This window comes from Rhamphochromis sp. 'chilingali' (assembly GCF_963969265.1).
Source record: "Rhamphochromis sp. 'chilingali' genome assembly, chromosome: 5".
Lineage (NCBI taxonomy): Eukaryota > Metazoa > Chordata > Actinopteri > Cichliformes > Cichlidae > Rhamphochromis > Rhamphochromis sp. 'chilingali'.
The window spans coordinates 39,476,164-39,503,138 of NC_137932.1; the positions used below are offsets into that span (position 1 = coordinate 39,476,164).

General features: G+C 39.0%; 1 protein-coding gene across 4 annotated transcripts; it reads right to left on the reverse strand.

The window, feature by feature from the left end:
- On the reverse strand, positions 1-26,942 carry armc9 (armadillo repeat containing 9). Of its 4 annotated transcripts, none has more exons than XM_080883252.1 (26): positions 26,746-26,941; positions 26,325-26,488; positions 25,996-26,121; positions 25,613-25,783; positions 23,605-23,760; positions 23,397-23,489; positions 21,974-21,998; positions 21,286-21,443; positions 20,877-20,975; positions 20,156-20,191; positions 17,249-17,283; positions 17,036-17,147; positions 16,643-16,735; positions 15,524-15,614; positions 15,185-15,308; positions 14,912-15,051; positions 13,379-13,455; positions 12,737-12,811; positions 12,053-12,143; positions 11,753-11,805; positions 10,948-11,046; positions 9,996-10,111; positions 9,134-9,294; positions 8,266-8,371; positions 5,108-5,295; positions 1-1,185 (listed from the first exon to the last, which is right to left on the reverse strand). In XM_080883252.1, the coding sequence occupies exons 2-26, from the start codon at positions 26,397-26,399 to the stop codon at positions 1,163-1,165; spliced, it is 2,523 nt and encodes an 840-aa protein (XP_080739378.1). In that variant the 5' UTR covers positions 26,400-26,488; positions 26,746-26,941; the 3' UTR covers positions 1-1,162. The 4 variants fall into 4 exon arrangements, with proteins under 4 accessions (XP_080739378.1, XP_080739377.1, XP_080739379.1 ...); XM_080883251.1 differs by having other exon boundaries at positions 26,325-26,522; positions 26,746-26,940; XM_080883253.1 differs by having other exon boundaries at positions 5,108-5,292; positions 26,325-26,522; positions 26,746-26,937.
- Between the last annotated feature and the right edge of the window lie 33 nt (positions 26,943-26,975).

The window sequence follows — 26,975 nt, forward strand, 5'->3', positions numbered from 1 at the left end:
AACTGCTGACTCGTCACACATTTATTTATAACTGCTTGAAAGAATATCAACAGTAAAAATGCACTGCAACAGAAATGTCTCACCATAAATACACATAACCACACAGGCAAACGGTGCAAATAGACAAGCAACTAAAGCTGAATTTACGACATTAACACAAATTCAAGTTGTTTTTTCCCCCCTCAATTATAGTGTACATGCTACCTGTGTGTTGAAAGTAAAAAGTTCTGGATATCATTTAAAAACATGCACAGTCATACTAGGGCTCTAGCTCTTTCTTGTACAATCTTTTTTCGCATCTGCGAAACAGGAGCTGCCACAAAGAGCTATGCATTTGTGGCAATGTTTTACATTTGAAATACAGCTCGTATAATAATTTATTCATGTGGACAGACATCTTCCACCATAGTTAAAAATCAATACAGCACATTGTGAAATTCACGACGATTATTGATTTACAAATTCGAGATGAGAACTTTCAGTACCGGCTCTTGTACTGCTCTTTGCAATCGCGTTTAAGAGATAAAAATGTCTCTGCTGTAATTTTTAAGCTCCAATCCTCCTCCCTCTCACAGCCCTGGCTGTGTTTGATCTAAAATCTTGAGCTCATGTCCGAAATGATGAAAGTTATCCACAAAAAGAGGCATCTTGGGCAATCCCCACTCAAGTAATGAACATGCCAAGTAAGCAAGTAGGATTGAGTGAGAGCAAGAGAGAGGAGCGTTATCATATTCTGCCCCAACTCAGAGCGATACTAGACTTCGGAGTTAAAACACCTGAATCTTGTTACAAATAAATTCTGCCGTAGTTGGAGGGTGTCGCACACATTTTGTATCACCTTGAGTAGAAACTGCAGAAACTCAGGGCCAACAGAGACTGTCAGGTGCCCAGAGTCGCATGACTGTGGGTTGTGTTTATTGTCTAACGTCATATCAGGTTACAGAAGTAGTCTGCGCTGAAGCCGAAGGGCGAAAAGAGAGAAAAAAAAACCCTAAATGCAGAACCACAATCATAGACATTGTTCCACCCAGTCCTGCTCCTCCTCTTGCCACTAAGCCTCGACCGTCTCTGTTTGACCCTGATCGTAACCTGGTTGGATGATGTTACAGGAAGCCCGATGCTCCTGGGAAGATAGTGCTACCTCGTGGTGACAGCTCCCTCCTCACCTCCTCTTTGATTGCCTGCCTGAAGACAGAGGGAGAGGGGAAGGAAGAAAGGTTGATAGGTTGATGAAAGGGGGTAAGAGGGAGAGAAAGCGGAGGACAATCAGATTTAATTCATCAATAAAATGAGAACAAAATTAAGCTGCTTTGTCACCAATGTATACAAAACGTAGTTGTTAAGCTCCTGTCACTGTGTAAGAAATAGCATATTTAAATGAAAGATTTAATCCAGACCTATTTAAAAAATAAAAAGGACAGTGCTGCTTCTTCAGCTTCTCTGGTTCTCAATTGGCTAGGACATTTTCCAAACACGTAACCGAGGTTATTATGGTTAACTAAAAATAAACACTTTATTTGAGTTAACCAAAATGAAAGGGACACAGTGGACGTTTTAGTTGTTAGTTTAATATCATTTTGTTACAACTTGCCTGATGAGGCTTTGATGGACACACTTACTGAGACTCAAAGACTGTGAGTCAACTGCTTTCAAAACGTTCAAGGTTTTTATTGTATTATCTACTGTGATTGCTCTAAATATTTCCTCTGACACCTGCCGGTCATACAACAGTAATTAAAAAGACTAAAACCAATAAAAACTGAACTGAAATGGACAAACCGGCTCTGGAAACCAACTGAAACTAAAGTGAATTAAAAATAAAAATCCCAAACTAAGCAAAAATAAAAACTTATTAGAAATCATAAAATTGTAAGAACTCTGCTCTTAACATTATGGCTCAGCAGAAACTCCTATCCTTGTCTCTACTTGCTAAGTGGGTGGCCTGTTAAGCCACACAAACATCTTTTCTTTACCCAAGGGAGCCTTTCACTCAGTCACAGCAGATATGTATGCTAGAAAAAACAAAACAAACAAAAAAGCCATTAGCCTGAGGGGAATCTTGCTCAAATGTGTGCTTGTTATTACACAGATCACTGAACCACCCCCCCCGACAATAGCTTGAAACATGCCAAAAAGCTTACTATACAATACAGGTTATTTTATATAGCATGTCTGTTTGCTTATTGCCCTTCAAGATGAGATGTGATTAAGTGACAAACATCTGATATTCGCCAGACCTCAGAAGTACAACACACTCACAGAAGGATGCGGTGGCTTTGAGTAGCTAATAGGTGCCATTACAAACTTCGTGGTAAGGGCACCCATCGGAAGAGCCGGAGGTAATCGCTCATGAAATGCAATTAGGATGCATGAGAGCATGGAGAGATGTTATCGGCCAACTAAGAGCACCAGATCATCTCTGCGCTGACTCCAGTTCTGTGTGTAAGACATGAAGTTGACAGCAAATAAAAATGGACCCAATATCAGGCCTGACAGTGCAGTGCCTCCAATAAAAGCTAACTCAATTAGATTTTCCCAATTTTCATTTTCCCAATAAGTGCTTACTGTGTTTTTTGTTTATAGCCATTGTTACGTTCTGCATGATAAGCCGACTTATGATTCAGACTACTTTGTGTCGCTGGCCATAACGGGAAAAACATTAATGCAGATTTATAAGGAAAGTCTTAAAAAAGGGGCATATTTTATTATATAGAGACTTCTGGCAGAGACTGGTAAGAAATGAAAGAGTGGCAAGTGAATATCCTTAGTGGAACTGAAGCAAAAGTTGCTGGGAACCAGTGCAACATTTTTACAGTTAATTTCCTTTAGCCATTGTGTTGCTGTTGTCTTGGTAAGTAAGTACGGCATGAAAAACTGGATTTTCAGGCCTGGGAACACCCACACACCCAGGAGTTTCCTGACATGCATGGTTGTGTTGATATATGAAATGTAAAACTGATGTTACACAAATATTTGGTGATTGTGTGGCAGAGATTTAATCAAGCAGTAAATAATTCACAATGCTCTACATGTTTGGTTGTGTGGGGTGCTACAACTCCATGACAGTCACCGGTTAATGCTTTCATCATTTATATAAGGCACAAATAACGTGTTTTTTACGAATAATTATTTCGAACAAATACTTTAAAAAATATTTGTATTCGGAAACAAGGAAAAACTTTAAATCAAAAAGCTGAGTTTCCTTATGAGACCGCAGAACATGACCGGATGAGTGAGTGACGTGTCGAAGAGGTGAGTGACACAGGCTGCTCCACACAGCAACAGAGACGGCTCTGCTGAGCCAAAAAACAGTGAACTGCATCAGGATTTTGTTGAATTGATTTTTTTGCACCTCCAAATCTGAGGCCATGGTTCTCAGCCGGAAAAGGGTGGAGTGCCCACTCCGGGTCGGGGATGAGTTCCTGCTCCAAGTGGAGGAGTTCAAGTATCTCGGGTTCTTGTTCGCGAGTGATGGGAGAAGGGAGCCGGAGATCGACAGACGGATTGGTGCTGCAGCCGCAGTGATGCGGACGCTGCACCGGTCCATTGTGGTGAAGAGGGAGCCGAGTGTAAAAGCGAAGCTCTCAATTTACCAGTCGATCTACGTCCCTACCCTCACCTATGGCCACGAGCTGTGGGTAGTGACCGAAAGAACGAGATCGCAGATACAAGCAGCGGAAATGAGCTTCCTCCGAAGGGTGGCTGGCCTCTCCCTTAGAGATAGATGGTGAGAAGTTCAGCCATCTGGGAGGGGCTCAGAGTAGAGCCGCTGCTGCTCCACATTGAAGGGAGCCAGCCGAGGTGGTTCGGGCATCTGACAAGGATGCCTCCTGGGCGCCTCCTGGGTGAGGTGTTCCGGGCATGTCCCAGGGCAGACCCAGGACACGCTGGAGAGATTATATCTCTCGGCTGCCCTGGGAACACCTTGGTGTTCCTCCGGCTAAGCTGGAGGAGGTGACTGGGGAGAGGGAGGTCTGGGCTTCTCTGCTTAGGCTGCTGCCCCCGCGACCCGGCCCCGATAAAGCAGAAGAAGATGGATGGATGGATGGATTTTTTTTGTACCTTAACTGAGTTCCAGAGGCAGTATATAACTTTTGTGAAGATCGTTAAAAGGTTAAAACAATCCTTGTGTAGTTGTCACTTATTAACGTAGCTGAAACTCCCCACATGGATTTGCGGAACCGAATAAAAGAGTATTGCTGCTGCTGAGCCATCTGGCAATAACATAAATAACATAACAGCCAATGGCTCTTATGTTATTTTCTTTTCAATGACGTTCCTTGTGACATGTTTATTGCTGGATTTATGGTAAAACATCAACTAATATTGCATATCCATAATTATTATAATGTATATAATTAAAGAATACTTACACTATAACGTTTGTTAGAAGTGTAACGCAAAAAAAATGGATTTTTACGCTTATTTTGAATTTTACTCGAATAAAAATACAAATACTTTTCCCTCCTCAACAAATACAAATACAGATACAAATTCCGGCTGCTTTGCACATCTCCAAGTACTGTTTTCCATCATAAACTGAAAATGCATGCTCAATAAGACTCAAATAAGTAGTGTTGTGCTGATATACTGGTCGATATCAGCCATCTGCAAGTATACTGGTATTGATATTTATAACAGCCGATAAGTAAACATTTTAGTAATAAAGAGAAGACAGGAACACCATTCAACCATGCTGTAAGTATTGATGTTGGGAATTTGTTTCAGATTGCACTGCAGGGTTAGGACTGCAGATTGGCTAACAAAAACTGACCGATTCTTTTTGTCAGCTTATCTTACTAAGGGTGGAAAATAAGTACAGATAATAAATGTTAGGGAAATATGGTTATGATTCCTGTGTTTGCAAGAAAAAAAAAATCTGGGCTGATATGTCAGATTTTTTAATCGCCACATATCTGTATCGGTTTTAAAAATGCAATATACTATTGCTTAAAGTGCATCTACAGCAACTCTTTTCTGAGAGTCACTGAACATTCAAATCAGTGCTGGCCACCATCTAGAGTGGTTGGCAGAGTAGATGAAGTAACCAGATGGGGCCAAAATCTGCCAGACTGGTGTTGATTTCCCGCTCTTAGCATACGCTTACTTCCATTCCCGCCTCCTCCTGTGGAGCTGGCAGAGACAGGCCGGCTGCTCTGCTGCGGCTCAGACTGTGAGAACTGGGGAGCCAGGGCCAGGCCTCTACCCCGGTGAGCACTGTTCTGGTTGGTTGCTGTGTCAGGTGAACGGGGAATCTTGGGCTTACTTGCAATTGCAGGGATATAATCATTTCTGCTGACAGGGACAAAAACAAAAACAAAAAAGAATATAATCTGTTTTTGGTAAAAAAAAAAAAGAAAGAAAGAAAGAAAGAAAGAAAGAAAGAAAGAAAGAAAGAAAGAAAGAAAGAAAGAAAGAAAGAAAGAAAGAAAGAAAGAAAGCATTAACAACAATCTGCCAATTAAATGAGTCACTATAAATACCATGATAATCATACAAAGAAGGATAAAACAGAAAAAACCCCTGAAACTGGTAGGATGGGAATATTTAACAGTTAAGTTAGGAACGTGATCTGTAAGACTGTGCAAAAGTCTTGCAACCCCTCATTTCTGTATATTTTGCAAGGAAAATGGGAGATAGGCACAGCAATAAAGTCACACATGGCATGACAGAGTTTTTCTCTGTCATACTTTATATGTATGAATATTACAACAGGGCACGTTCTGACTGGACATGCATCAGTAAATCCTCATTAGTGTTAACTTTCCTGTTTTCCCTTTCTCTAAAGCCTAAACACACGTAGGGTCACGGTGGTTTCCATAAAAATAAGAAAAGTTTTTAATAATTGAGGAGCAATTATTAATTTTTAGGTCTATTTGGACAACAGACAAGACAATCGTTTAGTCATTTTTAGACAATCAGTGTTAAACACTAATATAACATTAGAACATATTTAAAATGCCTTCCTTCCATTCAAATTAGACATTTTCTTTTTTTTTTATACCTAATTTTCTTTGTGCACCTTCTTTATGGTGTCTGAGAAACAGGGTCACGAGTGAATAAATGTCTTCAGCGTCCATTCACAACCTCCTCTAAGGTTCTTATCAGGAAAGAGCTAAGCGACCTACATCCTGTTGAGCAAGCTCACACTTATCAAATGGATCGATTTCATTCTGGTTTCTGTTCAGGGTAGTCACATTGGCTCCAATATCTCTGATAAAATCTGGTATAACTAAGCGTTACTGTCACGGTCCTGGGTCGGTGACCCAGTGTTTTGAGTTTCTTGTGCCTAATCATGACAGTTACAGTGTATTGTATTCCCGTAAAAATGGGTGGAGGTGCTATCCTTGCATGTTGAGCTCTGTTCAGAAGCAAAATGAAATGGGTACACATTTTACATAACTTTTCATCAGTCCCTAAAATTCTTTTTAACAAGTCTCGAGTCTGAGTCCCGATTTCTGACAAAGTGTGAGTGGAAGACAGCCTGACTCTCCAGCAGGTGTTACTCTGTCTTAGGGAATCAGTTCATTAGTCTAAAAACAATTGCAAACACACACATCTGCTCTTTTGGCATTTGCCAAACCACCGTGTTGCTAAGATTCTCTTCAGCTCAATATGAATGGCCATTTCATCTCACTATAAAAGTCTTGCTTTCCAAACTGGGGTGAAACGAGGCTACCGAAGTCAGACTCAACCAGGCTGTATTGTAGAGGTGTTTTACGTTCCTGGGGGGTGAGGTGTGGGGGAGGCGAGGGACTACTGAAGCAGTTTCCTGGGACTCATTATTGTGGGTGGGTTTCAGGAGTCAAGTTCCTCTGGGATTTAAAGGAGAAGAGAAGCAGGGGAGGTTCGATTGAATGGGTCTCTTTGTGGGCACTGCTCGTTTAAACGCATGTCACAGTCTCACAGACCAGCTTGGCAGTGCTGAGTCACCTATCGGTGTTCAGCAACATTCTTGCCAAATCTTTATACACACACACACACACACACACACACACACACACACACACACACACACACACACACACACACACACACACACACACACACACACACACACACTCTTACAGGAATCTCTCCAGTTATGTGGTGGTTGTTTTTTGTGCTCATTCCTTAACAGCATCAGATCAGGTCTGGTTCTAGTTCTCAGGAAAAATTAAGCCAAGAATATTTTAACATGTTATTGTTGGCTCAATAACTTTATTTTAAATGTAAATTTAGTTTGTATATATTTAGTACATATATAGTATATATTTCTCTATAAATACAGAGAGTGTGAAGTGCCCAAATGTTTGCTTTTTGAGTGATTTTTTTTTGTTATGTTGAAACTGCAAAAGTTTAAATGTTTTTTGTTTTTTTTTAATCATCTTGTTATCTGTTATTTTATTGGCTGCTCTTTCTGTCATTTTCAATCGATCAATCAAAGAGAATAAAAAGTAAAATATTAAAAATAGGATTTTAGCAGCACAAACATCATCTGCAGAGAGCTAACAGCTTTTTGGGAAAAATCAGTGTAAACAAATCTGATAGAGTGAAAATCCAAAGTGAAACTGTTCACATTTCCATCGATATGTGCAGAGGAGGTCAGAAGAAAGGAACAACAGTGAACATCTTCTGCTTGGCTGCGCCATGGTTTGGGGTTCATCCAGCTGTGTTGGATGATCTTATTAAAACAGATGGAATTATGAACTCAGAAAAGCACAGTCAGATTTTACCATCTAGAAAGCATCCGATTAGCAACAGCTTCATTTTTTAGCATGACAATAATAATAAAAACACTGCCAAAATGTTAAAAGCACATCTGGATAGAAAAAACACATAACAGAAATGAATATTAAGTCATGGATTGGCCTCCTCAGAGATCGAAACTCAACATTAATGAAGCAGTCTGGGATTATCCCGAGAAGAGCTTTGAAATGTCCTTTCGGATGCTTGGACAACTATTCCTGAAGTCTGCTTAGAGCGATTACAAAAAGGAGAGTTCACTCTCAGTTGAAGAAGAAAGATGGTCTGTTTTTGCCTTTCATACTGTATTTCCATGTATGATTGCACTAGAAAAAAAATGAGTCTAAACAGTTTTTATAGTCTCTCTGTGACTGTTTACATTCAAACTCTGATCAAAAACCTCAACCTGATTAACTTTGACTGTCGTTAAACTGTTGCCTTTTTATTCAAAGAACTGCAGTAAAATTCAACACAAACAGCCATGTTATACATAAAATATGAACATGAGCGCGCTCAGTTTACATTTGTGTGTCAGTATACCTGGCAGAGTGTCCGTTGTGGTCCTCCTGGGAACATCCTTTTCTGGCTCTACCTTCATACTGCCTGTCCAATTCTGACTCCTGGGACAACTGCCCACACTCTGAGTCTGAGTGGGAATAAATTAAGAGTGTCAAAAGACCAATTTTAGAATCAACCAAAATGTCAGACCTTCAAATGGAAACAAAGGTCATAACTTTAAAAAACTAAAAAAAAAGTAGATGGACAGCTGAACACTATCAAACACACAAGCACACTTGATACCATCAAACTAAGGTCATTAGCCTTCTGGTGCCCACCCACCGATCTGAGCCATGGTCTGAGTAACTCTCATCACTCCGGCCACTCACACACATACTCAGACTGAGCACTTTGAAATCTGTCCTCTAATGTGTGCCTCCCTCCTGTTTTGTATATACTCCTCTTGTCTACTATTCATTCCTGCTGTCGTACTATTTATATTTGTATTTCAGGCACCCACAGTTTCACTGTACATGTACAGTGACAATAAAAGGCTATTCTATTCTATTCTATTCTATTCTATTCTATTCTGCTAAGTCTTTATCCCTTATGGTTTGTGAGGAAGTTGCAGGAACTTCATTCTCTGGAACTATCTTTTGTTGCTTGTGGACACTGGGCACCACATCAAATACATCTAACACACCAAATAAAAAGCAGCAGGTAGAAGGGAAATTAAAGATTTTTCCACAAAAATGCACAGAGCTTCTACTAAGTGTGAGTAATCTGAGCGCAAACATCTGATTTACAGCCACGGCTGTTAGACACGGTCAAAGAGTTATTATTTTACTCTTTTGAAATTCTACCGCTACTCCTAAATTACATCTGAAACTCTGAAAGTTGAGTCACCCACCGATGCTTTGGCGTAGGGAGTCTGTGGTGCTCGGCCGACTGCCGGAGCGTGTAGGAGGTCGTGAGTTGTATCGAGAGTGTGGCAGGCTTCCTTCCCCGCTCTTCTGTCTGTATTCTGTGTCTCTGCTGGTCTCGCCTCCCCGACTGGCGGGTCGATAATCACTACACATAACACGAACACAATCTCACATTAAGAACTTCCATGAGGATGTTGGTGTAAGCAAGATGGCTTTTAACTTGAAAAAACAATTTATTTTGATGATTCCACTGACTTTCATCAGTGCTAGTTCTCCATATTTGTACAGTTCTCTAACAGTTAATTATTTAAACTGTTAAATACAAGGTTAGGCCTGTTTCTCTAGGTTGGTGCTCAGAACAAGGAAATTACCTTGTCAAGACCAAACAAGATGCTTTACAGCAATGGTATGCAGGCACTCCAGTTCTAGTCTACTGCGGCTGACTCATCTCTTCAAAGTTTACGCTTTGCAAAGAAAAACATCAAAATACATTTGAAACATTTTTGTATTTTCAGAGTTTTAGCGGCAAGAGGAACGTCGTTATCTATGTATCCTAAACAAATGGTGGCACAATTATCTACACAAGCTACAGATTAGTCAGCTCATAAAATCTATGGACTACTGTGAAGTGATCAGCCTTTAAAGAAATGAGGCCTGAAGACCGGTATCTGAGATCTAAGGACCAATGTTTATGGTGGTTTGTAAATCACTTAAAGAGAGGCTGCCGCTGCACAGTTTCTCATGTCTTACACATTTTATGGTCCCACAGACACCACAAAGAACTGTTTTAGCTTAAGAGTGAACTTCAGTTTGGATCTTATGACACCGTTTGGTAATTTAACTTACCCCACGCCGATATTACGATGAGAACTAGGGGTGACTGGCCGCTGTAGCGGCTCATCAGCAGCTGGCTGTGGTAGAGGGGTTGGCTTCCTTTTCACTTTTGTCATGTTGGTCATGATCTACACAGCCACACACACAATAAAACAGTAACATACCAAACAAATTTCCATCATGGAAAAAAGTGTTAACAGGGAAAAGAGAGATTACACGTAACTTTTTCTCACTGTAAACCTGACTGTGTTCTGTCCGGCGTATTGGCCGGTCATGAACTCATAGCCACATAAAACAGATCCCTAAAAAACTAACAGGCCAGCACCTGAGATATCAAAAGCCATCACCACAAAGAGGCAGCGATGTGTGCGGTACCTTATCTAATCATGAGGTAAAATATATTTCATGCTAGCATTTATGAACTAAATAGCCAAATAATTACAATTCTGTGAATGCACAGACCTATGCACCGTCTAAAGTTCAGTGCACGCTGTGATAATGTCATATCCTGTTATTGGTGCAATAAACAAAATTTACAAGCTACTTTGCAACTTGCCCGTAATACATTCAAATTCAAATTTTATTTGTCACGTACACAGTCATACACAGTACGATATGTAGTGAAATGCTTGGACAACTGCTCGTGACCTAAAGAGAACAAAAAAGGAAAAGGCTATGAATAAGATAGGAAATAAATATGAAAAATTAAAAAGGGTAAATTTAACTAGGAAGGAATAAAATATAAATTAAGGTTAAAAATGAAATAACTGTACAACACAAATTAGAATGAAGGGTAAATTTAACTGGGAAGAATAAGATAAAGATAAATATATAAATTAAAGTTGAAAATAAAATAACTTAAAGTTGAAATTATATTATTCTTGATTAGTGTCAAAATTTGAACTCTGCGTCTTCTTAGCTACAAACAATATGTTTATGGTGAAAATGTGTGTTTTGCTCTTACTCCCAGGTACTCAGTGGTGAGCAGGCTTTCCCCAGACAGTTCCCTGTGCTGTGGCTGAAGAACTTCCTCTTTATCAATGTCGATCTCCATTAAATCTTCCTGTCACAATGCAAAGACAATAAATCACTTGAGAAAGAATTTGTGTGCAGTGTCAAAAATGCATATTGTCCGCACATGCACTTAATTTATGTTTAAGCATTAAGCAGCATTATATAAAACACCCACAGGGTTGCTGCAGGTCGATTTTTACCGGGTTACATTGGCAAAGCGTAACTTCCTCAGACTGACTAAAAATTAACTCTCACCCATTAAGTTTTAATTTTAAAAATTAATACAATGCTTGGTACCATTCCACAAGGCTCTGACAAGGGACCAGTGTATTCTGTAGTTTTGAGACTGCCACTCAGAAACAGGTATGTACAGTACGTATCAGTTCACCATTGTGGGCAGGGAAACGGATAGCAGCTATAAAAAAAAACAAAAAATATAAACAAAAAAACACCTAATTCGAGATTACAGGGCAAGGGCACTCACACTCAAGGAACTCTCATGGGAACAGGAAGAGAATGGAATATGTGCTTATACACACACACATACACACACACCCCAGGAAACTCCTGTAATTCATTTACATTTTAACTTTTTAAGTCCATCATTCCCCCTCATACTTTATTTTCTTTGTTTAGTTCTTTTGATATGAGCCAGTTATTTATGGTTCAGTGGTTTTGTTGAATTAATTTGTAAACAGGCATTTAATATGATGATGGAAAACACCAGCACATTGATGTTTATCAGGCGGCCTTACGTCATTGTCATCCTCTTCCTCCTCATCATCAGACTCTGGTCCTTCCTCTTCAGCTGGGGGGGGGGGGGGGGGGGGGGGGGGGGGGGGATTAAAAAGCCAGCAGATTTTCCAAAATTATACTTCATAAAAAAACTATAGTTTCAAATGATAACTAATGTTATGAAAACTGGGGATCTGAAACAGGAAATGTAAGATATCAAGTTTCATATTTACATATTTTGTTTTTCCTGCATTGCTTGAGTCGCTTACTTTTGGACTACCAGTTTATCATCTACGTGTTTAACAGTAAATTTCACTAACCTGAGTTTAGCTGTTTAATGATGAATTCAATCTGTCTGTTAAGGTTTGGGTTCTCCTCTTTGATGTAGCAGCGGAGAATCTCTTCAACGCTCTTCACACATGAGGGAAAGACACACAAAACATTCAAAAAATTTGTATGCAAGTATAAAATTACAGTATATATATATATATATATATATATATATATATATATATAAAAAACAATATTTGGCCAAAGCATATTTGGCCAAGGCATGTGAAAGATGAACATACCTAGGTGACACTGTGATGTCACTCGTTGCTTTCTGAAAACTAATTTAAAAACACTGAGATTGCATCCGTGTCCATTTTGGCCTTTTATAATTGGTTCTGATGAAAAAAATGGCTAACTAATTAGCTAAAATTTGTTAGTCAATACACTAGATAATCCTCATTTTTGAAATGATAAAACGATTAAGGTTGATTAAGGTGTGCTGACCCAGGGTTCCCCACTTTAAAAGAAAGTATGTTTTAAAGGTCTCGCTGATCGCATTGACTTCAGTTTGCAGACCTGGAAGCTGCGTCCATCTTTTATACTTTTTGTGATTGCAACTCCACATTTTAACTACACTTCCATTTACAACTTTCTCTGCCTATTAAATGAACACCTGAGGAAAGTGAAGAGGAAGAGACATGCAAACTGCAAAATGCAAACTGCTATCTCACCATCTCTCTTGCTTCCTGTCGCACAGAGGGAATGCACAGGATGCTGTAAAGAGCTCCATTCACATATGGCCAAATCTGAAAGTGACACAGACAAACACAACCTCTATCTCTATGGTCTCAAATACAGCAATTAGAGATGTGTGCCCACAAAGAGGAACTAATGTTTGTGCTGTGGATAAGCTTTTTTTTTTTTTTTTTAACAACCTGACCGCTAACATAACGTTAGCTTCATAGCATAAGTGCCTAAGTCATTGACTTAGGCACTTATGCTATGAAGCTAACGATAAGTAAAATCAATGAACTCTGTGCTTTCTATGTTTTATTGATGTTCCTGCAGTCATGGCTCACTCATGCCAAGACTGCAAGACATTTCAAGGGACATAATTACACAGTGTAACATAACAGTAGAGAGACTGTTAATTTATGAATGTTGGCGGTTTTAGTTTATGATATGCTAGCAACTCGTGTCATTTTCTATCCTTTAATGGCATTAATTCTGCACTTTCCACCTATTGCATGCAGTACACACTGTTTGTTGTGTAGCCTGTATCAGTTTCAACCACGAGAAATCTGTTTTGCTTGCACACTGCAACCACTGTGCATGCAACTTCTGTGCTGTGTGTTGGTAGATGTGTATATCACCTCGTGGTTCTCATGTCCAAGGAGATCAGTCAAAACTTTTAGCACATGCTTGGCGTTTTCTGCACACTTCCTTTTTCCTGTAAAAAGACAACCATCCAGCACACAAATTTAGCAACGCTTTTTCTGTGTGCAATATGATGGGACTCTTATTTGATTTAATACATATAAATCCGGTTAATGACTTCCCAGTACTTATCCGTGTAAGACAATACAATTACTGATAAATCAAATGTGGGACAGTATTTCATTGTGGCATTCTACATTGAACAGAAGTACAGCATATAATAAAAACATGTTTTGGGAAAAAAGAAAAGGAAAGAGGGAGCGTCTGAAAGCGATACATCCTAGATATGACGTAAATGGAAGACAAATAATTGTAAAAACAAGAGTGCAGTGAAAACATGTATTCAGAAGGACCGAAAAGCTAAACGTTTGCTTTCAATGCAAACTTAGGCAATAATTAACCTTAGTGTATCAGCAAAAAAAAAGAAAAAGAAAAGAAAGAAAGAACAGGAACAAACCTAGACCTTGACTCGTTGTGGCGTGAAACAAGGTCGTTCTGATTTTCATGATAGCATGGACTATTAATAAGCTCTATGAATGAACGTTATAGTATAACCCATGGTGTGTTTGAGAAGACTTATTTGACTTGGAAATTATTCACGGACAGTGAAAAAAAACAAAGACACAAAAAAGCACACAGAAAATCAACACCAGTCTTAAAGTAAATATAGCATAGTAGCATAGCGTAGTAAATAAAATAAAGCCAATTATTGTTTAACATGGATGAAAGACAATAAGGAAATTGTAAGCCTGGGTCAAAAGTCAACTGATCAGAAAAAGGTTTCCTACAGTAAGGCTTAAAAAGAAATGTGTTTATTCTTTAATGCCCTGTAAAAGCCTTGAGCCAGCTCTCCCTCTCACCTTCCTTTATTTGTTTATCACATTTTTGCTTCCACAGAGTGAGATTGTTATTTTATTTACTTTATAGTAAGGTATAAAGACCAGTCTTTATACCTTGCGATTTTTTGATTTGTTGGTGAAGCCACTTAAACACTGACCTATGAACCATTCACGCATAAAGACAACTTGGCAACTGTAAATTCTACTTTGAGGGATTTAGTTATTAGCATAATTTGTTCCTATTTCTTCAGTTCAGTCTTTAGTTGGTTACTGATGTCATTCACAAACAGTACCCATTTCCCATTTTCTTGGCAAAATAAAAATATATTTGCCAATGGCCAGAGCTGCCTCTCAGCCTCCTAGCAGACACACCTATCAATTTCAAAATCCTACATCTCCATGTTCTCAAGTTATCACGTTCACAAGATTTTTACAGAACGTGATGCGGTCACTGAAAGTGGAACTTGTTGATACATCGGATTTTTAGTAAGTGCATCTGTGGTATCAGTTTGAAGCTCCTACGTCACCTCATTCTTGTGTTATCGCATTCACAAACGCCGGTGTCCATGCCGCCCGTCTGGTGTTCGCATTATTGAGCTACATTTATGTTCTGCATGTTTTTATGTTTACCCTTTGTTCGCAAACACAGGTTCATAAGCAAAGCTGCAGAATACTCCAGGTTGTAGTCACTGAGGCAGTCTGAGTCCTGGAGCTCATCCACTAGCCAGCCAATCAGATCATCTGCAATCATGGCTGTCTGCTGACTCCTCCTAACAGGCGAGACATGATGTAAGGTCAAATATTCATGCTTGTCAAAAGGACAAAAATTGTGACATATTCATTTAAAAAACATTAATCAAGATAAGAAAGGATTTAGAAAACCTTAGTAATTTTAAAAACTACCTGAGGCTGAGTTTCTGCAGAGCCACAAGGACATTTTCGCGAGTAAGAGATTCTTTTTCTTCCTTTCTGAGTGTTTCTGTCAGATGTTTCAGAAGAATGGGGATTTGGGAGAGGTAAACACGACCTGTAATAAATATCAAAGGAACATCTTGAAAGCATTCACAGCCATTCTAAAGTCTCCTTTTTACAAAATGCTGTCTACAGTTACTGTTTAGCTTTGTGGAGCATCATTAATAGTTTTTCTTCAAAACGGAAAGCCAGTAAGGTCAAACCATCAGGAATCAACTTACAAAGTAAATGATGATGCCTAATGAGCTCTAATGGCAGCTTTAAACTTACCCTCTGCAAGGGAAGCAAATGCATTGATGAGACGAGCCATGTATTGACGGACAATCTCGTTTGTTGATCTCATTAAATGAAGCACAGTTTTCTAAGGAAACAAACAAATGTAGGGCAAGTTGTGCACTGTGAGTTTTTCCACTCACCATTTTTTGAAGAGTGAAATTTCTTAGAGACAAGGACTATGAATTTAAACATAAAACACAATGTAACTTATTTGAGAAGTAGCATCTTTTTAAATGTGTCCTTCCTTAATGTTCATTTTTGCAACACTTTAAAATGAAAGGCATCATATTTATGTACGCTGACCAACACCTCAGTTAAATGCAGAGTCTTCCAGCGTTGCTATAGAATTTAATTTTATTTATATAGCACTAAATCTCAACAACAGTCACCTTAAATGATTGCAGAGTCACTTAGATATACCTAGAAAACCTTGAAACATACACAGGAGTACAAAGATTGAAAGCATTTATGAAAGGGTTATTCACTCTAAAGAGATTGTATTCAGCATAGCACCTGAAGCTAAAGGCTAGGTGAAAAGAAAATGACGAGAGAAAAGAAAAAAAAGAACAAAGTGTGTCAAAAGTCTTTCACGAGGGTAAAGTTTGGGACACAATCTGAGCTTCTCAGAGGAAAGTGCTTATTCTGAGACTGGGAACCATTTCTAAATGACTCACCATTGGGTTCAAATGATCTCTTAATATAAAATAATTACTAAATATTTGATAATGTTAAGATCATAAACAATGATTTTCTTCCTCTAAATTTAAATATATGACCTACAGAGCTAAACAAATTGACAGATTAGACAGTCTAGAATAAAAACAAGAAGACTGTGATATTTTAGAAATCTGTCAAAAAATGTGTTTACAAGTTTGATTGCCTTTTCCCTATCCTCCAGCTTTGTCATGAAAGTCACCTTGTAAGGATAACATAACCTTTTTGGGAGCGAGTTATGTTCTAAGTGTTGGTTTAAAATTGTCTGGAAGCACCACATTTCTACGATTCTTTTATTTACGGCGTGTTTTTCAATTTGCACGTTCACAAGTTAATTAACAGGCCCTCTGAATGAATTTTGTAGTGTTAACATGCATGATAGTGAAGCTATAACCCCACCTCTTTAGTACTGTAGCACTCCAGAAGATCATTGCTGATGTAAGCCTGAAGCACAGTATCTCTCTGTTCACCAGGGAGTGAGCGGGTGAGTCTCTAAAAAGACATTAGAAACAGATCCAACAATCAGCACTCAAAAGTCTAGTCCAAGTAAATATAAGTGCCACTCTTCTTTTGTCCAGGTTCACAAACTGCCCAAGTTTCTGGACGCCCCAAATTAAAACTGTACTTAACGCATTCTACTCTCTGAGGATGAAGATGGATAAATACACTGATCTTAAGTTATAAGCGAGTGTTGGAGCCAAACAAAGTCACAAGGAAGGCTGATGATCAGATAAATACGAGACATCTTATCACTAAGGAGAAGGCTGGAGATAATAAACAGAATACTCTCACCCATCGCATTGCCTGAAGTAGCAGAGACTGAAGTCTCTCTGAGCCTTCGATGAGGTCTTTCTTAAGCTTCTCATAGTCTAACGAGGGCAACATTGGCACATCCTTTGGTCTCCTGGTGATTTAAAGAGAAACGAGATAGCAGCCTTGTTTTATTTGGGTTTAATGAAACTGTATGATTGGTACAAAAATGATTTCTTCCAAACGAAGACTTACTGTGGTGCAATGGACGCTCGTAGCATAGAGGAAGCCTACAAGAGAAGGCAGAGGAAAAAAAACAGAGATAATGAGAAGAAAAAAAGGAGGATCTTTAATGCAGGGTATTTTTTTACAATCTGACTTTATTTATCACTTTAAAGTGTGCAAAACATACCACATGCAACATTAACCATATGTTACTCTTACCATCTGGTCCATCCAATCTAAGATAATCAAGTTAGCTAATGTGTAAATATGTCATTAGTAGTTTTTAAGACATGCATACATCATCATGCGTGTGGTACATGCTGAGTACTGGGACATACAGTATTGCAGTGTTTGGCAATATTATCTATGCAGTAAGAGGCCAAGAAACAGTACCAGAAAGGGTAGGCTAATACTTCTGCATTTGTCACACATTAGTCCATCTGTGGTTTTTTTTAGATGGCTCCAGAGTGTAGCGACTGACATCTAACAAGTGAAAGACCCCCACTTTGACCCAGGAGAAGAAACAAAAACTTGATCACCGAGGTGTTGTTGTTGTGTGTAAAGTAAGGTGAAACTGACTATTAAAGTTTTTACTCTGAGGGTATTTTGAAAACCCCTGAAATCAAATCTAAGGAGGAGGAGGAGGAGAACACTGATCCGTGTAAACGGAGGTATCGCCTTGTCTGGCACACTAAAACAAACAAAGAAAAAGAACAGAACAGTGATACCTGGCTTCTTTCCCAACCAGAAGGTCATATTTAAAGCGACAATCAAATATGCTGCTTAGTAAGAAGAGAACCATAAAGCTAAACAAAGGTACTTCTGACAACAGCAGACGGCTGACTGTTGTCAGGGCAGGGATAGCTCAGTAGGTAGAGTGGTGGCCCCATGATCGGAAGGTCGGGGGTTCGATTCCCCTGAACAACTACCCTGAGGTACCCCTGAGCAAGGTACCGTCCCTACACACTGCTCCCCGGGCGCCCAGTGGCTGCCCACTGCTTCACTGAGTGAATGGGTTAAATGCAGAGAGGGATTTTCCCCACGGGGACCAATAAAGTACACTTTCTTTCTTTCTGACAGAACAGAAATCCAGGTTTCTGCAAAGACAAAGATGGAGGTGTTCAGTCAATCCCACCAAAGAGCCAATTATATGTTGAACCTGAAATCTAGTGTTTGCATTGAAGCGCATACAAGCTAATTTTTAAAACGACTAATTTCGACTGTGTGGAAATTAGTCAACTACAGGGTGGGCCATTTATATGGATACACCGTAATAAAATGGGAATGGTTGGTGATGTTAACGTCCTGTTTGTGGCACATTAGTATATGTGAGGGGCAATTGTCTATGGTGTGAAGATACGAGATGTGCAGCACCTGAAACTACGGATACTGGATGCCTGTGCTGACATTTCTTCTGCGGTGTTGCTATCAGTGTGTGAAGAGTGGGAGAGGGTTGCATTGACAATCCAACACAATGGGCAGAACATTGAACACATTTTATAAGTGGTCAGAAACTTGTAAATAACTCATGAAAGAATAAAGTTACGTTGAATCCAAGCACACCATTGTTTTTCTTGTGACATTACCAATAAGTTTGATGTGTCACATGACCCTCTTCCTATTGGAAAAATAAAAGATCTAAGATGGCCGACTTCTAAATGGCCACCATGGTCACCACCCATCTTGAGGAGTTTGCCCCCTCAAATATACTGATGTGCCACAAACAGGACTTTAATATCACCAACCATTCCCATGTTATTATGGTGTATCCATATAAATGGCCCACCCTGTATATTTAAACCAACAATGTAAGCTGCGACCCTAAACTGAATTAGCACAGTTTTTAGATGTTCTTTTTTGATCCTTGAAAATAAAAATGACTCTCTCCCCCTTCATTTAGTCATTCAACCTGCCCAAATAACTGGCTGGAGTCTTTACCAAGATAGCTGCAGAATGGGGAGACTTGCTTGCAGCAAGACTTTATGTCCAAGTTTTATCTAAATTTTGAGTCCTGATTAGTTTTTATATTCTTTGAATAAAAGTGAAATGCTTTTTATGTTTTTTCATCTTTTCAATCTGTTTTTACACTGTGGTTACAACCAAAATCATGGACTGTTGATGCTATTGTCTAACTACAAGGCTTTATGCCTTGGTCCAAACAGCAATAAAAGAAAGATTGATAATGTACAAAGACAAAGACTCTGATACTGAGGATAAATTATGGCCTTGCACTCACTTACATTAAACTAGCAAGCCTAAATGAGAAAAAATACTATCCTCAAAAATAATTTATGAAGCTAAGCAGGTATGTTGACCTGCTTAGCTTTAAACTGCTACGTAACAGTGGTTTAAAGTAAAGTTTACTAGCTATGGCTGCTCATTTTTTAATGTTTAACTATACCTAAAAACAGCAAATTTGATATGTTGACCCTGGGTGCCTGTTTTTAAGGTTGTTAAGAATCCTACATGAAGTGTTCTTGTTGCTGCCTTTCAAATAGCTGTAATATAACCTGTCCTGTTTGAGAACCCGAGCATGCGAGTAATTCTTTTAAATCAAAGCACCCTGTGATGGCCATTCTTGTTCTGTCATTTTATATGGCTATAATCTAAAAAACAAAACAAAAAATAACAATAAGCATAAGAGAAGAAAAATGAAACTGAGAGATAAGTTGAGAGCTAAAGGCTAAAATGAGAGTTGAGGAACAATGACTGTCATCGTCCTTACTGCAAATAAAGCCAAACATACGTTTAAACTGGGACAATCTAGCGGGAATGCACATATAGTCAGGAGGGTGTGATGAAGAAATATGTTAGGAGGTCATGAAGGACATAAAGACAACAACAGGAGGGAAAAGGGAGACACCGAGGCAGAAGCTAGATGAGAACTGGGGACCTGAGCAATAAGAAAATGTAAAGATGAAAATATATGAAACTTACATAGCCATCATCATAGGGACTCATAGAGTAATATCCCTTTGGGGACAAAAGCATCACACAAGCAAAAAAAAAAAAAAAACCACACACACAAAACACAGAAAAAAATGTTGTTCAGTTCAAATAGAAAGAAACAAGATTTCACAAGCCAGAGGTCAAAACCACAATGAAGGCCGCTAACAGCAAGCATGATTGTCAAGCTGTGGACAGTTTTTTAGGTCGGTTGGGAGCTTTTCTACAGCCTTTTGATTATCGGTGGCACAAAAGAGGCAGAAAAAGAGGCTTAATAACAGCAGCAAGGATTTAAGATTTAATGTAACTCTGACCCATCTCGACACCTTTAAATGTCGTCTTTATGGGAGAAACACAGTTACATTTCCAAGGCAGATGATTACGTAAATGTCTGTGACTGCTTATTGGAAATTTGTGTTGTGTACACTTGACTTTCCAACAATGACTGTATTGATTCAACTCCAGGATCCAGGAAGCACTCATTCTAGGATGCACACAACAGAATGACTAGACAGCTTACATAAAAGGAACAAAGATGTCTTTTTGTACATAATGTAAACACTCCTTAAGTGCACTTATCTCCTCACCGTCTGCTATGCATACTCTATGCTTCAATAAAATCACATTAAGTTGGGGCCAGGTGTTGTTGTTACTATTCTGAGGCGTGAAGAAGAGGGAAGGAATAGAGCTAAGACTGTGTGCTGCAACTCACAGTGCCTGGCCTGGTGAAGTCTGTGCTCTGCATCACACTCTGTCTCATCTGGCTGCTGAACAGGCGAACACACACATTCTGCAGGTACTCTGGGGAGATCTGCAAAAACAAGGCACGTTCCCCTGAGCTTTAAAATACTGTTTGTGCGAGAAGAGCAGGGTACTACAAGTGTATTCTAGTTTTCCAAATATTAAAATCTTTTCATATATATTTTCAATCCATTTTGCGCATCAAAAGATTTCTTGTTGGCGCTCGCATGCACACCACTGGACTTTGAATATGCAAATTTGGGGTTTTTTGTCCTGTGTGCACACATTCTTTTCTAACTTGTGCCACACTTATGGACTCCGTATCTGTTGCATGTCTGACAGAATGTGTGCTTGTTTGTCCCACAATTAGCCTGCCCTACCATCTTTCCGCTGACTGTGGCCTCCAATGAGTCGACCAACTCAGCAGTGATTCCAATCAGGTTATGGTAGTCAGCTTGCATCTTGTTGAACTTCCGTACGTAGCTGGTGATGCGGCGATCTGATTCAGCCAGCTGGAGCTGTAACTGCTGCGTGGCCTCTGTGCATTCACCCAAACAAACAGAAAAAGACGGAGACTGCAGAAACCAACACTGGCTTACATGCATTAGGTGAAAATGCCTGTTATCCTTTCAGATGTCAAGAAATTCATTTAAAAATTAAACAATATTCTGAAATGCCATTTTTAATCAACCTCTCCAACACCAATCTCATCATTGACTTTTCTACTAACCTTTATCAATATTTAACATAACGTTTTTTATCCATTAGTGAGAGTTCTGTAAGTGTTATTACGTAAATAATACTTTCCACATTATACAAATGAATCAAGCAAAAAACCCTTGGCAAACAGATGTATAATGGGTGACGCTGATATGACTTCTTTATCTGTAGTATTAGTTGACCACTACTGATTAATGAGCAGGTGTGGCCGTGAGCCTTTGTTCCCTTTGAGATTATGAAAAGTTGAAAGAAAGAAAACTGAATAACTGGCAATAAGAAACAGCTGTTGGGGTGAAGAACTGCAAACTGCAATGCACGAAAAGGTAGACTCTGTGATGGGGTAATTACCTTTAGTACTCCTTCCACCCTCCTTCTGCATGAAGCTGGTTAAAGATCACATACTTAGAGACAAATCAAACATTTCTCCTGTATTTATTCCCTTGTTAATGGTTTCATCAGGAATTACATACAAATGAAATAATTAGTAAAAGGACTGCAGATGGAACTAATTAATATCTGAAGCCTCAGTTATGCTTTCTCTGTCGGTTTGAGTCCAAGTCACGCAAATTTCATCATGAGATGCTGAGCGTGGTCCACGCGGACATCTGTTTTCCTGAAAGCAGCACAGACTTTACATTACAACATACCAGATGTGCATGCACCCCAGGTAGCAGACAACAAACAACGACAATTGGTTGTGTTCCTACTTTCACTTAAGTACCCTATAAATGTCATGTAAGCACATGTAAATGTTATTAATTGGCTGAGCCAAAAAACACTGATGCTCAAATGTTCCCACTTTTGGTAACCGTGTTAATTTTGTATACACTAGAAACATTTTTTTTCAGCCCATAGCTTTTTATTTTACAAAGCTTTGAAAGTTGGCTAGTTTAGTTTCACAAATATGTACTGAGCAAAGTCTATGTGGTGGGTTTCCAGTATCCCAATAATTCCATTACCTTTGCCTGCCCTTCTACTCTGAGGAGGTTAGGATAACTTTGTTTCTTTCTGTGCATTAGCTAACTTGATAAAATCTAAAACCCCAGTTGGGGACAATGGTTGTCATGACGGTTGTTATCAACTTTCTCTTTTAGGCTGGGTTTTGTGTTTCCGACTGTGCTCTCAAAAAAGTTCACAGGTTGAATTACTGGAACTTTACAGTAAGTAGTAAGTAAGTAAAATTTTGGCAATTCCAGAATATTTTTTAATCGAAACTGACTTTTAATTCAACATAACTCACTATCCCGTCAATCTCTCTTCGTGGTACGTCTCTCAGGTTGTCACATGATCAAACATGTTACAAGAGACTGGTTGTTAAAGAATTCCTTATTCACCTACAGAACATATATGTATTCTACATTTAAATGTGCAGTCCAGCTAAAGAAGGCAAGTTTTTTTGCTCCTCAGTGGGTTTATTTTCTACACATCATACCTTGCCTTCAACGAAATTGCTAGATTTTTACTGTTTGCTAAGTTTTATAAGTTTCACTGAAGGCTGTTAAACTACCTAACCTAGTAATCTGTTAATGTAAAAAGCTGGAATTGAGAATTTAATTGACAAAAGTTACGTTTTACTTGACAACCGTTTACCTGTCACGTGGGTTTGTGCAATGAATGAAAATATGAATTGTGTTAATTTTCTATTAGTTTCAGATTTGTCGCTAATGCCATCTCACTGAAATCAAAACAAGACAGACAAATCCATTTGTACATCTGTACTCTGATGGTTTTCCCAGCAACGGCTCATTAGTGAGGCACAGTAGAAGGATACATATAAAGTCATCAGCCTTGGGCTGTTAGATGGCTTAAGTATCACTGACAGGAACTGCTCCAGCTTATCTCTCAATTTTGGCATCCAGGAATCCTAAAAACATGAAACAGAAGTTAAATATGAAGTATGGTGATGTTCATTCTCACAGTGTGACTTAGTAACTGTACTAGATGGTTAAAAGCAAGGTAATATTCTATAAGTGTAATACCTGGAACAGTTCTTTGAAAGAAGGGTGGACAGTGGGGTTGGGAACAAAAGGCAAAGCGTAGTAAGGCAGAAACTCTGTGGTCTGGCTCAGAGCTCCTCCTCGAGTTTCCAGGTACTGCCTGAAGAAGGAAACCCTCTCTTCAAACTCAGCACGGTCCTTGAGGTAGATTTGAGATGTCCATCAAAAACAATTCATGAACAAAATTTAAAAAAATAAATAACTAAATCAGGTAAGCTTAAGGCTGGGGTGTCCAAACTCGGTCCATTTTTAATTGGCCCGCAAGTAATTTTATAAATAGAATAGAATATGGCCCGCACTTCTTGAGTGTATTGCACTTCTTAGTTTTAACACCAGGGGGAGCTGCTGTTGATCAAGGCAGTTGCTCCACCAAAAAGGCAAATCACAGAAAAACTTATCCCCAAGTTACTAAACATGGCAGAACCAAAGAAGCAAAAGGTAGAAAGTGAGTGCAGAAAATTTCAGACACGGTGGGAGAGTGAATATTTCTTCAAAGAATTCAAGGGGAAGTATGTCTGTTTGATCTGCACTGAAACTGTGGCAGTTATGAAAGAGTATAATGTACGACGTCATTATGAAACCAAACATCAGGCCTATGCATCTTACACTGGTGCTGAGCGAGAGCAGAAATTAAAGCAAATGGCAGCTATGCTGCAGGGACAGCAACAGTATTTTTTTGCGTGCTCAAATTGTCCAGGAAAAGGCTCCAATAGCCAGCTATGAGGTCGCCCAAGACATGGCAAGCCTTTTTCAGATGGAGACCTCATAAAACACGGCCTCGTTAAAGTCACCGAAATAATGTAGGCCTATCCGGAAAAAGTGCAGAACTTCAACAACGTCAGCATGTCCAGAAATACAGTTGTGCGACAAATTGAAGACTCGTCAGCCAACATTAAACTGCAACTGTCTGATAAAGCTGTGCTTTTGATTTTTACACCGATGCCACAGACACCGCACAGCTGCTAATTTTTTTGCGGGGAGTGGACGAGAGCACGAGCGCTTTATGTGAGTAAAAATATATTCCACAGTACCCGTGTGTTAATAAGCATGCATGTGTAGGTACACATGCTTCAAATATCAATAATGCGCATCAATTATGTCACTACCCTGCTTTTGCGCACCACTTTCTTTATATGCACAGCGCACGCAGACGTAGTCAGCTGATCTCATCTGATGCAGATTTGCTCCTTGATCAAGTGACATTTGTCTGGATTTTTGCCAGGAGTGGCGTACGATCAGCACTGCAGCTGGATGGCCCGATTTACATACCCAGCGCAGCTGATACTCACCAGAATAATTTACTAAAATTATATGGACTCCTGTTATTAAGTCCAGTCCATCGTCCATCGTTTCAAACGGACGTTAATAGATGTTTTGCTAAGCCTAATAACTTAAATAATAAACTTGAAATGTACCCGTCCCATTTTCCCCTTTATTGTTTTTTCTCTGGACTGTAAATCTTCTGTCTAAGAAGAAATCTGAGGCTGCTGTTCTGAGAATGAGCTACCAAAGCTTTTTCTGAATAAATCAATAAACATCAATTTATGGAAAGCTGTGATGAAGGCAGTTTTGTCTTTAATTATATTCAACAATATAACACATTTGACCACTTTTAAGTGATTTTTCTAACTTTAATACAGTAAAGTTAAGGTTATATACCTAATTTCTAGTAAGTGGCCCAGCCCCTCCAATATTTTTATGTATGTGGCCCTCAGTGAAAAAAGTTTGGACACCCCTGGCTTAAGGGGTCACTTAAGAAGACGCAATACATCTTCAATTATGATTGCATGTTTTGCTAAAAGAAGCATAAGGTTTTTTTACAAATCTGTATAAATAAATGAACTCAAACTCCAATTGACTCACAAAATTGTTGCCACAGAAGGGCGAAAATAAGACTCTGGCGCAGCTTAGTGGACATATGAAAAATAGCACATAATGAAATAAGTATTAACAGACACATACACTTGTAAATACACATGTAAATACATACATGTCCTACAGGGTGCCTCCTCAGTGGGTAGATTGTAAAGTGGATGTAAAGGTAGAACTCCAGTCCCTGGGCCTCAGCATCAGTGTCTTTAACTCTGTGGGGAATATTCTCTGTCCACAGTTCAAAGAACACCCTGTGGTCTCCATCATCAAATGAGCTGAGAAGGTCTTTCTACAAAAGTCACATTTTTTGTGGTTTATCACACAGTAATAATTGAGTCTCAATGTACATGACTATTACAGATCTTTACAATTAATACAGACAAATACATCAATTTGAACTTTTCTTTGAGGTTGCAATATTTACATGTTAATTAGCATTTTCTAATCAAATAGTCTTTTGCACTTTTTACCATCACTCCTCCATGAAAAATCAAAATGTACCTGAATTACACGTGTCTTTGAGTCTTTGAGAGTATTCCCTCGAGGCTTTGAGAGGAGTCTGCCTTTGCTTTTGCACTCCTTCTCAAAACTGTGAAGAGTTTCTTCAAATTCTTCAAATTTGAGGTACTACAAAGAAACGAACAAAAAAATACAAATAAACACACGTGACATACCACCTCAATCAGAGCAGAATGTAAGTATGCTTTCAATCATCTATGCATAATTTATTGTAGAAACGCTATATATGAAAGTTGTGCATTGCGATTACTTCATTTCTATTAATGCTCACTGCGATTTGCATATGGCAGTTTACAGAAGAAACGTGCTACCTCCTTAATCATCCCAAGAAGATCGGTTTCATTTGCCGAGATGTCCCCCATATTGGCTGCCTCCTTGGAACTCATGTGAGTACCGAAAAGCTTTAAAATATCCGGCAGCAAAGAGTCCCACTTTCATTCAATAACGTTTTCGCTCCGAGTTAGTATTTTGCGGTCTGTTTGAATTGGACAGCACAATGGTTTGAGCAACTAACACACACACACACACACAGAAAGAGAAAAACATCAACAAAGATACAACTGATGGCGATTTTACTTTATAATCTAAAATTCAAGCACATTTGCCTTAAAAGTGAATTATTTTCATCACAGTAAGACATCAGAGACAGCGTCAAGATGTCACAAGCTAGCTAATAAGCTAACTCATCAATTAACGTTATGCGACATAAAGAGAGCGCATTAACATCATTACCTCGTTCGTATATCAGGTACTTGGTGAATACATTTCATTGACACTTCCGAGGCGCTCACGCGTAGAACCGTCCATTTTTGTGAGGATTTGTGGTCTTCAGTTGCAACTTATATTAGTTAGATAGCCATTAGCTAGCAACAGTACACAGACAGGACGCTAAAAAACACCTAGCAACCGAATAGACTGGAAAGTAGAGGCAAATGTCGTAAAGATTGCCGAAAGGATGCTAT